Source organism: Trichechus manatus, unplaced genomic scaffold (genome assembly GCF_000243295.1).
Source record: "Trichechus manatus latirostris isolate Lorelei unplaced genomic scaffold, TriManLat1.0 scaffold00037, whole genome shotgun sequence".
Classification (NCBI taxonomy): domain Eukaryota; kingdom Metazoa; phylum Chordata; class Mammalia; order Sirenia; family Trichechidae; genus Trichechus; species Trichechus manatus.
The window spans coordinates 6,557,394-6,573,964 of NW_004443973.1; the positions used below are offsets into that span (position 1 = coordinate 6,557,394).

The 16,571-nt window shown below is 39.3% G+C and overlaps 1 protein-coding gene across 1 annotated transcript in view; it reads left to right on the forward strand.

Moving 5' to 3' along the window:
* The window catches only part of PDE11A (phosphodiesterase 11A), a 436,579-nt gene that overhangs the window by 386,810 nt on the left and 33,198 nt on the right, over nucleotides 1–16,571 (forward strand). Inside the window, exons 18-19 of the mRNA XM_004375469.1 lie at nucleotides 3,419–3,493; nucleotides 8,205–8,288. Coding sequence (XP_004375526.1) covers nucleotides 3,419–3,493; nucleotides 8,205–8,288 — 159 coding nt within the window. The remainder of the gene's footprint in view (nucleotides 1–3,418; nucleotides 3,494–8,204; nucleotides 8,289–16,571) is intronic.

Genomic DNA, 16,571 nt, shown 5'->3' on the forward strand with positions numbered 1-16,571 from the left:
AAAGAAATCAAGATATTTCTACCTAGATGTTGATCTTTTTTCTTGCCTTTCAAAATTTGTTTTCCTTTCTCATGAATGTGATTCTAAGCATGTGGGTTTCCCCAGTGACCCCCCAAGGCCTGATTAGCATCTCAATTTCCTTCTTTAATAAACAATTCAATCAGGAGCCACTTAATGTTCCTGATTGAGTTTTTAAGTACAAACAAAATAGTGGCACAAGTTGAGCTGTGAAAAAAGCACAGGGGAGATACCCGAGACCACTTAGGAAGAGCAAGGGCAGGATTTCTGTTTAATTTCTTTGCTTTCCAGGGCTACAGATCTGTGCAGGACTCCTACCTTGGGGTGGCCTGATGAGCACATTTACATTCTTTAGTGCAAAAAACCCAGCCTCAGAGCAATCTGAGGGAGAGTTCTGGGAACTGAATAAATGAGGCCATACCCTTAGGGGACCATTTCTTCTTTACAGGAAGGCCAGAGGAAGGAGAGAGGCCTCGGGTGCTGAAATGAAAGGTAGTGGCAGAGACTGGAGAGGAAAGAAGTGAACCAAGTCCTAGAAAATGGGCAGAAGTACACTTGAGGTGATTGTTGACCCAGAGGTCAGGGAGAGGTTAATTTTCAAGTCAGTTCCAACTAGTTTTATGCTGTTGAGTTCTTTAAAGAGACCCATGTTTCTTATTAGAAATGTTAAAAATCTGAATGGACTAGATACTCTGTTTCTTTATAAATGAATACTTGCAACTCTCAGATTTTTTTATTTTTATTTTTTTGTGATCTGAGTTTGATGTTGTTTTTAAGTTTTTTCTGTAACTTATGGTTGACAAAAATCTTTTGAGAGATACTTAGGTAAATTATCTTGATTCTATGCACTTGACAGAAATTAAACCCTTCTTACCTCTGGCCAGACCTAAGAGCCTCATCTTTATAAGAACCTGGAATAGAGAAAAATGACTTTGGGGATCCAGGTCTTCTTGCCATCGAGTTGTCTGGGATTCTTTCTTTTCTTTCAGTATTTTGTAAATCCAGCTAGTTCTTCATCCCAGAGATTTCCTAGATGCACACCACCTCATCGTTGAAAATGCCTGTTCAGCACTTGCCTGTTATATCAGTTGCTTCTCACAAGCTATCCTTAGAAGAACAGGGCTTCGAGAAGGAAAAATATCTCTTGGGCTTGACCATGGTCAGCAACTGCTGATCATCCACTCAAATGCATGAAAAGTGAGAAAATACAAGTCATTACTTTGGAAAAATTTCTGATTTGGGGCAAAACAGCCATTACATTGTGCTTGCACCTACTTTTAAATATTTTAGCCTACTATAAATTCACACTTTAGAGATTCAGAGATCCTGAAGACCAAATTACATTCTTCAAACTATATTGTGATATACTGTAAAAGTCTGGTATGAACAAATAACCTAGCATGAGTGCTGCCCCTTGACTGATTGCTTCAGTAGGAAGGAGAGAGTGGGTCCTGGGGTTCTCCCTTCCAGAGTGTATGAAAGTATTGGTAGAACAAGGCAGTTAAGCACTTTTTATGGTGGCAAGATGAAGCTAAGCTAAGATAAACATATGCCATGAGATAAAAATCTACATAGAAACAACCAAAAATTAAATTATTGCTGTAAAAATAATATAATATGATAATATATAATAATAGCATAAATGATTATTAAATTATTTGCTTCATTTTTCTTTATAAGAACACATACTACTTACTCCCAACTGAGTGCCTTATCCCAATATGGAAGCTGTATTATGGGAGATGGTCTATCTCTCATACAGGGCCAGATTAAGGCATCTGAGGGCCCTAAACACTGATAATCTGTGGTCCTCCTTCCTCTGCTTACTCACACATTTGAACGGGATATGTGAATTAGATATATCCATGTATATACATATATATACGCATGTGTGTGTCTTAGCTATCCATGATGTAACTTCTTTTTACATGTGACTACATTAGCGATTGAATGCAAAAGTGGCCATTTTAGTGGAATGAGATGAACTGGATTATAAAATTTTTAGTGGACAAAGGATACTAAGATTTTTACTATACCACATTTTCTACAAAAAGAATATTCTACATATTCTACAACAAAGGAAATGAATCAGTGAATTTAGTCATTTCAACAATCGATGTAAAATTCTGTTGATGTACAACGAAAAATTGACTTTCACCAATTTTGCTTTAAAAAGCTCATATTCAGTTTTGTTGCTTGTTTCATAATAAATGCTATAATTATAAATATGAACAAATGAAAAGATGTCATAAAAGAAAACGTAATGATCAGAAAACAAATATTACAACAAATTACTATGTTTTATTTTTAGATAGATCTTTCATCTCTAACGTTATAATTAAAAACATTTCTTTCTATTCTTTGCTCTTACAAATTCTTAAATGATTTTATCACAATTAAGTCGCTGAACAATATCTACTTCCATACATAATGAGGATAATGTATCAAGTCTTTTTGGAATCATTTTTGTACACTGAGGGTTTTTGAATCTCTTTAGGGACGAAAATGAGCATTCTGTTGTGCAGTGTGTGCTCATTAAAGTTAGGAATATGCATAAAGTAATTTTAACATTGGGAAATATGCATTGTATTTTATCTTCTATTATTGAATCATACATGCCTACTTGTGTAGGCTGGAGTTGCTGGATCAGCAAACAGAGATATACAAGATGGTTCTCTCCAAATGGATCAGAGAGCATTTATCTAATAATGTAATCTGTCCTTGCCCAGTAACCGCTCAGGTAGGATCCAGTTGCATATTGGGTGAATGCAGCAAGACTCAATAGTCCACCCCATCTCTTGTTTATTAGAAAGACATGGTATACTCCCAAGAGGCACACTGAGATAAGGAATTTCAATTACATGGGAGGGGACTATAGGAGACAGATGTCAATAAAGGTGTTGAAGTGATAGGGGCCTCATGGCTAAAACTACCTTGCATGTGGGCTCCCTCGTGACCCTTCACGAACTTTATTTCCGGCCAGCACATTCTCGCACACTGGAGTGGTATCAATTCCATTTAGTGCTCTGCCAGTTCCCTTCAACTGCAGTGCTCTTTTTCTTGTGTTCTGTCTGCTTGGCATCTAGGGTCTTTGCTCTGGACAATTGGTGCCCCTGTTTTGTTACTGCCCTAAACACACGCTTACCTTGCTTATTGGGTAATTTATCCTTGCTCTCATACATCTAACAATACATTGCACAAGTTCAGATTAAAAGAAAATCAGTTTCATTGACGAAATTCTGTAATATCTTCAAATCCAAAAGGTTAATGTACTTCCTCATAAGCTTTCACCATGATTATTGGTGTTGAAAATAATCACCATAAACATAAGCTGAAAATAACTTCTGAATCTCATGATAAATTACACATAACCATAAATTAAAATATGTATATGTTTCAGGTGGCTGAACTTGTAACCAGTGAGTTCTTTGAACAAGGAGATCGGGAGAGATCAGAACTCAAACTCACTCCTTCAGTAAGTTCATCCTTTTTTGTTTGTTTCGCATCCTATTTGCTGACACCTCGCTTTATTACGGAGCCTTAGTTACCTAGTGTTGCCATAACAACAACAACAAAAATACCACAAGTGTCTTTAAAGAACATGAATTTATTTTCTCACAGCTCTGGGGGCTAAAAGTCAAAATCAGGGTCTTGGCCGTGTCCATTCCTTCTGTGGGCCTCTCTCCTAGTTTCTGGTGTCTGCCAGCAATTCTTGGTGTTCCTTTGCTTGTCAGTGGGTCCTCAAATGGTATCTGTCCCGCTACCCCTCACCCCTGTGTGTATGACTCTGTGTTTATTCTGCTCTTTTTGTGAGACACCACTAAAAGTGGTTAGGTTTAGGACCCACCATACTCTGGTATAATCTCATTAACATAAATAAAGAAAACCCCTAAGTCCAACTAGTCATATTTATAGGTACAGGGGTTAGGGCTTCAATACATATTTTTGGGAGACACAATTCAATCCATAACATATGGCAATACTATATTAGTAGAAATTATAAAAATAAAGAATGAAAGTAGATTTCCTGGATGAAATTCTTGGATTTTGCCAGCCTTGATATTCTGGAATTTGAAAGGGTTGCCCAAATGATATCCTAGTGACCTTATCAGATTTTTTTTTAATTGTGGTAAAGTATGTATAACCTACAACTTGCTGTCTTAACCATTTGTAAGTGTATAATTTAGTAGCATTAATTATAATCACCATGTTGGGAAACCATCAACACTATTTATCTCCAAAACTTTCTCATCACCCCAAACAGAAACTCTGTACCCATTAAGCAATAACTCCCTTTATTATGATTTATTTACCCCTTTGAGTAGCTATTTCAAAAATAACTCCAAATCACCACTTGAAAGTGGGGAAGGAAAAGAATGGATTTAAGGAAGCACTTCTGAAAGTTTAACTCTTTAATTAAACTTAGATGCTTAACAGTCTGATTCCCAGGTTTCTGATTAAGAGTGGTGAGCTCCTACATAACAAGCATTTCCTGAGCACCCACAGTGGGACAAGTAGGAACAAGGGAGAAGGTTGAAAGTGGAATTTGAATAACACAGAGCCCACTGCTGGCATTTCATATGTGAGCAATGCCTACTTCGGAATTGAAATACACAAAACAATTAAAGATAAGCTGCCCAGCCTTGAGAAGCTAGAACAGACAGTTGCAGTAAATAATGGAGAATTCCAGATTTTGTTTTCCAACTATGAACTTTTCAAAATCCCAAGAGCAAGCCATGTAAAGTCTTTTTCTTTTCTTTGTTTGCACAATGAAAAATTTCACCTGGGGAACTAGGTTCTGGTGATTGAAATGCTATTTATATTGGGCTTGCCCATTTAATTGTTATTTATGAATGCTTCCTGGAGGCCCAGGATGATGCCAAGTTTTTACTCATGAGGATACAGAAGACATAAATGCCTCAATGACCACCCTCAAGAAGAGGGAAGCCTCTTATTCTTAATGAGTGGATAGCTCAGAACATATAACCTAGCATCTCTGAGATGGTGGAAAGTATTTGAAAGCCTGGCATAGCACAATAGAGTCAATGAGGCTCAAAGAATGTGTCAATTGTGAGAAATGTCTGTTTATGAGGTTTGAAATCAACTGAGTTTTAAACATTTGGAAATATTAATAAGATCTTCAAGTTTTAAGACACATTTCTTTGCTGACGTTTAAAAGCAAGGAAAAGAACAAGCCCTAGCTTAAATAGTTTCACCTGTTTGAAGTCAGAAATCGTAGTCTTAATGGTCTTGTCTATTTTTAATTGGTTGCTTACCTATGAAAGGTCAGACGACTACAGAGGTTGACACACATGCTAATTATTTAAGTTTTTAAAGCAACTTGTATACTATGTATTTTGAAAACATCCCTTTATTCTTTTTTGGTGGTGTCACCAAATTTGGCTTTTAAAAATATATATGTTAGTTTGGGGTATATACAGTTAATGTCTAAAAGGTAGTACACCCAGATTTCTCTCAACTACAAATAAAAGCTTTTGCTCCCCTTTTAAAAACCGTTTCAAAGGCACCCACTGAAGGGTTTACAACATAGCAATACCACAGGTCATTTAATTAAATGAAAAAAATATGAGTAAATCGCCAGTGTTGGAGGGCTGAGGGTGCAGTGGGGCAGCATTAAGGAGCCTTTGCTGCAGGCTCAGCTAAGGCATTTTCTGAAGGCATAATTATAATTAATTCAGCAGTGGAAACATATCTCTAAATGATATTCTCTCCTCACAAAAGGCTACTTAACATGACTGGTGACTGTCCCCTCAAGAGAGACTGGGCTGCTGTGGCCATGGGGTCCCCCACTGGCCCTTTCCCAGAGATATCTGGTTATGCATGCACCCAGAGCTGATGCCTGCTGTGTCCATTATTCCTTGTTATTTAGGAAGAAAAGTGTCTGGGAGTCCCCTTCAGGTGTCATGATCCTAGAAGTCATCAGAGTAACTTTATGAAGACAAAGGTCTGATTAGGATCACAGCCAAAGGGTTAGTACTGGAAGCAGTGAGTCAGTTACTAAAACACGGCTTGAGCATCTCTGTGTGTCGAGCATGAAGCTGAGCACCGTGTATCCAGCAGTGAACAAGGTGCCGTCTTGCTTGCCCTCAAAGAACTTGTCAAATGGTGAGAAATTAGACATTAAATAAATAGTCACTAACAATCAATTACAAGGCTGCAAAATGCTGTATAGGAAAAGCTCAGGACAGTGTAGTACCTCACACTCTCATTCGTTTTTCTCTCATCAGACATTTATTTAGAAGTGACTAGTCCAGAAATAAACCCTTAAAATTATGGTCAACCCGTTTTCCAAAAACTTGCCAATACAATTCAATAGAGAAAACTAGTCTCTTCAACAAATGGTGTTAGAACAACTGCAAAACTAACCATGTGCAGAAGAATGAAGTTGGACCCCTACCTCTCACCATATACAAAAATAAACTCAAAATAGATCAGAGATCTAAATGTAAGAGCTAAAATTATAAACTTAGAAGTAAGTGTAAGTGTAAATCTTCATGACCTGGGATTAGGAAATTGTTACATAATTCTGTGAATATACTAAAAATTACCAAACTGAAAAAAGAAATGACTTATAATACACACTAAGGAAGGACACAGCAATTAATTAAGTAAAAAAATGTCAGGGAACAATGAGAATGATAGAGAAAATAAAACAGAAGCAAATTTTTTTAAGGAACATTTTGGACCAAGACTCAGAGTTCTCAAGAACCATCCGTTTCTCTAGCATATTTCAGTCTTCTCTGCATTTCAGTCCTTTTTCCTGATATTTAACATTTTATATTGCAAGACAAGGGATGAACAGAACCTGTGGGAGTCGGTGACCTTCTCCCTAATTTGGAGATTATTTCCCCTGAAGTGGCCTTCTATCTCTTGTGAGCCTTGGCAGCTGCTAATTTTGCCCCACCCACTCCCACCCTCACCCACCCTTGCCCATAAACCTGAAGGACTCAGGCTTTGTCAACATTGCTGTACCAAGAGTGAGGATCCCTGGTTGCACAGTGGTTAGAGCAGTTGGCTGCTAACCAAAAGGTCAGCAGTTTGAACCCACCAGCTGCTCTTCCGGAGAAAGATGTGGCAGTCTGCTTCCCTAAAGATCACAGCCTTGGAAACACTATGGGGCAATTCTACTCTGTCCTATAGGGTTACTGTGAGTCGGAATTGACTTGATGGCAAAGGGTTTGGTTTTTTGTTTTTGGTACCCAGGGTATGGCTTGGATTCTCCCTGAGGACCTACATGAATACCGAAATGATGTAGATGCTGCATTTTATGTAGAGGAAAGATAAAGCCTACTTTAAGGCAATAAGGCAGGGCAAGTTATAAGCCTTCTAGATAAGTAAGGGCTCCCACTTACTTATCCACTTATCCTCTTCCTTAGACCCTGGCCTTAATCTTTAAGAACCAAGGAAGGGACATTCTCACTAGAGTAGAGTTGGCAAAGTTTATTCAAGGAATCCATTTTAGCCTTCCAGCCTCCAACTTCAATTGATTGTTTCTCGTTTTAAGCCTGCCCAACAGACATACGTCGCTTCCTTTTCTCAAAAATACACCTAAATTATCTCAAACATTGTAACATCATTAAGTTTAAAGACGGGGACTAATGAGAAAGAACGAGTGTCTCCCGCGACCGTCCATCAGTCATAGATAAAAATTTTGGAATTTATTAAAGACAAAACCTTCTTGAAAAACACAAAAAATTATCAGACTAACACCTGAAAAAAATTAATATTGATGGCTTCTATTTATAATGAAATTCCTTTTAAGGATCTTTTCTAATCTATCCCATTCTCTCCCATACTCCTCCACTATAAAAATAAAAGCTTGCATTATCATCATGGCAATAAAATATGTCTCCTCCTCCTTGACTTGTACCCGATTTCCCAATGACTTGATGGCTTGATTTTAGTAGCAGTTACCTATATCTGAAGACAGATTTTGGCCTCAAGGAGTTGTGTGCTATAAAGTTCAAATATATTCCCTTAGAAATCTCATAAAAAGAGGGGAAAATAGTTTATTTCTTATCATAGATAAAAGAAAGTACATGTAAAGATTGATTGTGATTTGTGAAGTGTTCAGTTGGTAAAAATTGGATCATTGTGGCAAAGTGTTTGACAAAGCACCTGTAAAATACTCCAGTCTAATAAAGCAAGTTTCCCCTCCATTCTAGGCTATTTTTGATCGGAACCGGAAAGATGAACTGCCTCGATTGCAATTGGAATGGATTGATAGCATCTGCACGCCTTTGTATCAGGTAATCTTGACTGGGGAGGTCAGAGTGTCCTGATGAGCCAGAAAAGGAAGAATATGTGTATACTACTTTTGGAAGCATTAGTTTGAGGAGACCCTTCCAGGGTATTTGAAATCGACTTGGCAACAGGCTTGGTTTGGTTTTCCAGGGTATGTATGTTGCTGAGAACTCGGGTTGCATTTTATCTTTTCTCACATGTCTGACCCTAGAAAGAGTTTGTACTAGGAGGTTGGAGACCTGAGTTCTCCACCACCTTCTAGAACATAGTCTCCCTGGGCCTTAACTCCCTCACCTATGAATCAAGGATGCTAATATGTTATCTCAACATTTCCCAAACTGTGCCTCATGGAACACAAGAACCTAGTGCTAGCCTAATAGATATCAAAGAAACAAAACCTGTTGTCATGGAGTCTAAACTCACAGTAACCCTATAGGACAGAGAAGAACTGCTCCATAGGGTTTGCAAGGCTGTATATCTTTACAGAAGTAGACTGCCACATGTTTCTGGAGCAGCTGGTAGGTTCAAACTGCTACCTTTCAGTTAGCAGCAGAGCATTTAACCACTGTGCCACCAGGGCTCCTTAGCCTAATAGAAATCCCTTCAAAAAGAGTTCCCACGCCCCAAAACTAGGAAACCTCTTGTGCACATTAAAGTACTGAAGACTTGGTGAAGCCCTACAGGAATGAAAAAAACATATTTAACCTTGACTGACTTAAAGTTTCTCACATATTTGGCCATGGAAATCTTTTTTTCTTTTAGTTAATTTTTTATTGATATCATGTGAGACATGAAGTTTCCATGAAACATGGGTTTCTGCTCTGACCCCATGGTCTGGGCCAGAAGGTTTTGTGAAGTACCTTCCGTCTTAAATCTGTCACTCTCTGAGGTGCATGTGACAAACGCGGACTACTGCTGGATTCTGAGGGGGATGCACTACTGATTCTTAGCACTGCTGCATGCTGTGCAGGACCCTGCTCCTTGCAAGGACACAGAGGTCGGCGCTGAACTGTTCACACTCTACTTTTTGAGTACAGATTAGGGCTGGCATCAGTTAACACGAAGAGTTTAGTGTACATTGGCTTTTAATTCTGTTTCTAAGCATTTGCTTTCATGTGTAAAACCTGACGAGTTCTTTACCCCCCACCTAGCTCAGTCAGACTGAGCTTCTTTTCTAACTTCAAGTGAGAAAAACACATGCAGGGAAAGCAGAACCGCTTTAGTGTTTCACTCTGTGTAACTCCATTAAAAACGCAGTATTGTTTTTTAAGGACTTCACAGCCGTTAAGTTTCAGGCTTATCTACCACTTAGTTTTCAGCACTTTTAGGAGCTGTGAAGCCCTGTCACATTACCCTAGAAGAGAGAGAGAGAAAGATCTAGAATACTGTCTTGAAGATGGAAATGTAATTTTCCTAATGACTATAAATAACAAAAATAAATTCATTTAGTTTTATAATCCATTACATAAGTAGTAGTATAAAATCAGCCAAGGGAAGTATAAGACTAGTCCAAAACGGATTATTCTAATTATAAATGGAGATTAATATTCTTTTATTTAATAATGAAAGCTCAAGTGAAAAAAGTTAAAAAAAATGATGCACACTTTATTATAAGGGGATCCTCAAGTCTCTTTGCTTCCTGCCTCCTCTCACCCTCACTACTCTGATATCTATAAGCTAAACCTCCATGTGTAAAGCCCACAGCTGTTGGGTCAGGGATATCTTGCTCTTCTAAATTGATCTTGACTACCCACATTGAGTTATTTGTTAATGTTATTCAGTTTTCTGTGCACACTTAGGCAATAAACAAGATGAGTAAATTATTCTTGCAATTAATAAATTCTTTTTATCATTGGTAATGCTTAGAAGGTTGAAGACAGTGTATTTGTGGAGCTGATTAATTTTGGTACCATTTTGCAGAGCCACTTTGGAATGAACTGGAAGTTTACGTACCCTTCCTATGTGATTAGCTATAACACGTGCTGGAAAGGATCCCCCTGTGCTTTTCCATGTTAACTTAAGATGGGCTCATCTTATACTTCCTTTTAAATACTTTGAAATTTTTAGGTTAAAAGGAAGTTACTTGAATTTAAACTGAAAATAAGCAGTTTCCAGAATTTAGGGAGTAATATTACCACCTCACTTTACATATCACCTTGAGTTTTCACGTCTGTTTTTACTACATATCCGTGAGGTTAGATATACCTACTGTTTTCATCCACGGGAAATTAACATATAAAGGTTCAGTGATGCCCCCCACCCAAATACATAGCCTTGGTTTTGCTGCAGTGGCCTTTCTACTGTCCCACTCCATTCTGATGGGTATTTCTTCCACCGTCTTAGTATTTAACTAACTGGAAAGAGTCATGGCATTCTAAAGAAGAATGTAAAGGGAGCTGTTTTCAAAAGCTCATATTTATACTTACTACTGTATCGTCTCAATTGACAGAAGATGAAAATCTTGCCCTTTTTGTGAATTTCTTATCATCACTAATTCTTTAAATATCTCACCAGGTTTATTTTGTAAATTTTTTACAAGACTTTGAAACCAACATTCCAAAGAGCCCTCAAAGTAAAACTTTCTAGAGTGTGATTTTGAGTAGAGTCTCTGAGGGCTCCTATTTTGTCCCGTCTTCAAACAGTTGGTTTTTTCCCTCTATTTAATTAGATAATCTCACATTAACTTTTAGCCCTCCAGAAATGCAATGGAAATCAGTCAATGGGCAGGAATTTTAGCAGTAGGATACAAACTCTAAAGGAAATGATGCACCAAGCAAGGAAAGTCACTAAGGCGAAATGTCTGAAGGAACTCAGGTTGTTGCTAAAACGCCCATAATCGGCAGTCTGAAAGGATAGAAGGCAAATGGAAGCATACAAGTGGAAGAAATGCTAAATATGACTGGTCTGAAATGAAATATAGCAACAACAACAAAAAACTTGTTACCATCAAGTTGATTCTAATTCATGGAAACCCTATAGGACAGAGTAGAACTGGCCCATAGGGTTTCCAAGGCTGTAATCTTTATGGAAGCAGACTGCCACATCTTTCTCCTGAAGAGCAGCTGGTGGGTCCGAACCCCTGACCTTTGGGTTAGCAATCGAATGCTTTAACTGCTGTACCACCAGGGCTCATGAAATGAAATACATAAAAAAAAAAAAACAGTTGCCGTCGAGTCGATTCTGACTTATAGCCTCCCTATAGGGCAGAGTAGAACTGCACCTTAGAGTTTCCAAGGTGCACCTGGTGGATTTGAACTGTCGACCTTTTGGTTAGCAGCCATAGCACTTAACCACTGCCACCAGGGTTTCCAAAATGAAATATAGAGGTTAAGAATCCAGTTTGGCCTTGCTAAGTCAGTTTGAGGATATGACGAATGATACAAAATAATGCACGAGACAAGGAATGCCTCCTTTAATGGCTTATCTACGACTTAGTTTTCAGAACTTCTAGGGATAATAATATTTGACCCCAAAGTGAGGCATGTTTAGGTGGCAGGAAACTTCACGTACAGTCTGAGGCAAATGGATACTTAATATGTTATTGTTATCTGCTGCCAAGTCACCCCCGACTTATGGTGACTCCGTGCACAACAGAATGAACCACTGCCTGATCCTGTGCCAACCCTATGATCAGTTGGGGATTGGACCATTGTGATCCATAGGGTTTTCACTGGCTGATTAGAGAGCTAGAATCGCCTTGCAAGTGGAGCAGTGTGGAGAAATAGAGTCTACAGAGGGTAGATGCTAACCAAGGGCATGCCATAGCTGGAGGATGCTGGGTACAGTAGTAGGACAGACGGTGAGTCTGGCAGAGGAGGGTGGAGATACAGCTGGGCAGTAGATACAAATACAGTTTAGTGCAGCCTTTTTGCTTCATTGGCATTCAGTGGGTATTATGGATTGAATTGGGTCCCCAAAAATAGGTATTGTAAATTCTAACCTCTATGCCTATGGTTATAATCCCATTTGGAAGTGAATTATCCTCTCTGTTAGGTTAATGAAACAGGATTAGATTAAGGTATATTTTGAGTCAATCTCTTTTGAGATATAAAAGAGATTAAACAAGCAAGCAGAGGAAAGATGGGGGTAGATAGATGCCAAGACAAATGGAGATTGCCAAGAAACCAGGAAGAGGAAGCTGGAGAGACAAGGACCTTCCTCCAGAGCCAACACAGAGAGAAAGCCTTCCCCTAGACCAGCACCCTGAATTCGGACTTCTAGCCTCCTAAACTGTGAGAAAATAAATTTCTATTTGCTATAGCCACCCATTTATGGTACATCTGTATAGCAGCACTAGATAACTAAGACAGTGGGTTAATTCAGTTTTACTTCATGGTTTCAAAGGGTTGTGCTTGTTAAATAGATCAAGCACTTTATACAAGTGTGCTAGAGTTGTAGCTCCTCTCCAAGTTAAGGGTAAATATTCCTGCTATTCAGAGGTGCCTGGAGGGCTGCTTGTTTGTGTGCCTAGATGGGAACCCATATATAAAGTACACTGGTGCATTATGGATGCCCATTGCATTTAAAGTTGAAACTCTTAACTCTGACAACTTCAATTTCCATTACTTTGTGACTATGTTGAGGGAAAACAATGAACACCTCCCCACCCCACAAAAAAATCTATTCGTTGGAAGGTTGCCTATGTAATACAGCGATTGACTAATAAGTTTCACAGAAAATATATAAAGAAAGCAGCACAAGTGATTTATGGACCCTCTTTACCACAGGTATTGTGAACGAGAGGCTGACTGGTTCTATCTCAAGTGGAGAAAGAGAACAATTACTTGTGGCATTTATTTAGCTTTTACAACGTGCCAAGTGGGAAAGCAACATGCATAGAACAGTTCCAGATCCATGAATACTTATATCATAGGGAGACGTGACATGTTTATACACTCACTCCTCACTTATTTACATGGCTGTGTTCCAAAGACCAGGTCGTTATGCAAAAATCGGGGTTGTGTGAAAATGGAGGATGATCGCATCAGATCACAAAATGGAGGATGAGTACTTCATTACATAACTGCCAAATAACATCATTACATAACTGACAAACCACTGAGAATCATGGCACAGCCAAGTTGACACATAACCTTAACCATCACAGACAGCATTACTCGCGCCTCACACCTCGACTGTCATTACTGCCAGAAATATATCATTAATGTACAAAATAGTCAGGAAGTCAATTTTTTACTACAATCGTAAATGTGAAATGTTGGATGACGAAATAGTCAATAAGTAAGGAGTAGGTGTATACATATGTTTATATGTGAGAATATAATTCTTCTGTGGTAATTGCCTATCTTTTTAATCTTATAGTTCCAAATTTTTCTTGAAAAAAAGAAAGAAAGAAAATGATCCTAACAGGCAGAAGTCATGATTTATCTGTGACAGTATTTTAATCAGGAAGCATATAGGAAGCCAAGAGTGGGCAGGGAATCATCAAAGCGTGTTCCCCAAGAGAAGACTAAAGCCTGGTTAGTTAGCTCTGTCCTAGCAGGGTATCTCAGAGGAACACATTGACATCTGATTCCCCTGCTTTCTGCTGCCTTTGCACCCTGCTGGGGATTCATTAGCCTGCTGCTCAACATCTTTGGAGGAAAAAAAAAGAAGAAGGAAGAAAAAAAAAAAGGTACCATCAAACTTTGAAGTCATTGCTGCACCAGCCTTAGGGATAAACAGAAAACCTGGTGTCACAGTATCACGCTGAGCTTCTTTTTGCAATAGCAAGCTAAGTTTTTGCCCTTTATTTCGGTGCCCAACTTAATCAAACCTCAGCGCACCTAGAATTTCAATAATGCACAGAGCTGTCGTAAATCTTCTGTTCGTTACGGATTGAGAAATTTAATTTTTATTATCAACATTTTCAGGTTTTCAGCTCATCCCAAAGTGGCTTTGGTTTTGGAGTGGATTTACTTACAGATGAAGCAAAAGGGCTTGGCTGGCCTGGGCAGCCCCTAGCTAGAATAATTCTCTCTCTCAATTAAGAGAAGAAAGGCTTCAGCTAAGAGTATTACCTCTTTATAAAATTGTCATGGGGTTTCTGCAACAGGAAGTACTTCTGATATTAGGATTATAATAACGTTTGGCTTTTGTTTTCTGCTTTCAGTTGTTTCAGTTGTAGTGGTTGTTTTAGAAAATACATCCCACCGGATGAAATTATTAATATGCTCTTCAGAAAGACAAAAGAAAAAAATCTTAAAAAAAAAAAACCTATTCCCAATTCTGACTCATAGCGACCGTATAGGGCAGAGTAGAACTGCTCCATAGGGTTTCCAAGGAGCGGCTGGTTGATTCAAACTGCCGACCTTTTGGTTAGCAGCCAAACTCTTAACCACTGCACCACCATACACTGGGAATCAGAAACTGATAAACTGGAAAAGAGGATGCAAGGTGCTCCCCGGTTGCAAGGATGCAAGGTGCTCCAGCATGGTTTCTTTAGGTATCAATTAAAAGTACTTTAAAAACCACTCAATGTTCTCCAAAATTGTCCATTTCTTGCCTCTAATTTAAAAAATCAAACAAGTAATTGGCATAACGGCATCTCCTATTAAAAAGCCTACAAGGAATAGAATGTGGGCAGGAGAGGAACAGCTTCATCAGATATTTAAAATAAAACATAAAGGACACCACCCAAATCAGTTTCCTGTATTTTTATCTGCTATATTTAGTGTTCTCGTGGATGAGACGCAGAGATAGTTGGGGCTAATTTCTGTACTTGTCCTTATAAAGGGGGGATATATATGGAGTGATATCATATATAACTCAAAAAATTTAGAAAGCAAGAAAGGAGGGAGAGAATGTAACTTCCTGTATTCTGTACAATTTATCTATCTTGCTTACCGTTTCCTGGTGATTAGAGGGGGGCCAGTAATTCAGATAATTACAGTATCTCAATCTTTTCTGGTTAAAACAGGTCTTTGGGAGAGCTAAATTTTGAATTGCTCCCAGTCAGAGCCATATCTTCTCCCCACTAGCATCTAGGTGCCAGGGGATCCCAGCTATCATGGTGACCTTGTCACTGTTGTAAGGTCCTTCTCCATGAGGGAGGAGGACCCCTTGTGCACACACTGCCTGCTGGGTCTTACTGAGCTCATGGAGAGGTGGCTGGTCAGGACTCTAGGTGGCCTCTGTGTGACTGTAAGTATGGGTGTGATGAGCACTGTGTGTGGGCCCTGACCACTAACTCTGGCTGCTGATGTCCATGGTCCTTGTTGTAGCTTCTCATGGCAAGCCCTCACTTCCCCAACACCACCAGCCTCCTGGTCAATTCTAGTCTACTGGTTTTCTTGGCATTTGCTGAGCCCCTTTGGGGTACTCATGAACTCCCAGCTATTTTCTCTTCACCCTGCTGTCCACATACCTTCCTCATTCTTTCTAATATGCTGCCTGGGTAGTGCCAAGTTGCCCTAGGAAATTTCTATAATTTTCCTGAGTTAGTCTTTAAAATTCAAGAGACAAGCCCCTTCTCCCCATCCCCAGGGTTTAACCTCATGGAGCCTGGAGCCAGGACACTCACTTCTGACCATTCACCTCTTGCTCTCACTCTTGTTTTCGCTTTCATCTCCCCCTTCTCTTTCCTCTTTTCTCTTCCCTTCCCCCCCCCCCACCCACACACCTACACAACCTACCACCCACAGTGGAAAGTTTTAACATTTCTTTTCCTTGTCTGATGGGAACTATCCTTATGTGGTATCCTCTGTGTTCCCCTTGCTAGAGCTTATAGTAAAACTTGATGATCTGACTTATCCAGGCTTGGTTCTTAATAGGTGTCATGAACTGAATTGTGTCCCCCAAAAATATATGTCTCCTTGGTTAGGCCATGATTCCCAGTATTGTGTGGGTGTCCTCCATTTTGTGATTGATATAATTTTCCTATATGTTGTAAATCCTAATCTCTGCCTGTGGTTAATGAGGCAAGATTGGATTATGTTGAAGAGGATTTAGGGTAGGATGTAACACCCTTGCTCAGGTCACATCTCTGATCCAATGTAAAGGAAGTTTCCCTGGGGTGTGACCTGCACTGCCTTTTATCTTACAAGAGATAAAAGGAAAGAGAAGTGAGCAGAGAGTGGGGGACCTCATACCACCAAGAAAGCAGTGCCAGGAGCAGAGAGTATCCTTTGGTCCCGGGGTTCCTGCGAGGAGAAGCTCCTAGTCCAGGGGAAGATTGATGACAAAGACCTTCCTCCAGAGCCGACAGAGAGAGAAAACCTTCCCCTGGAGCTGACGCCCTGAATTTGGACTTGTAGCCTACTAGACTGTGAGAGAATAAATTTCTCTTC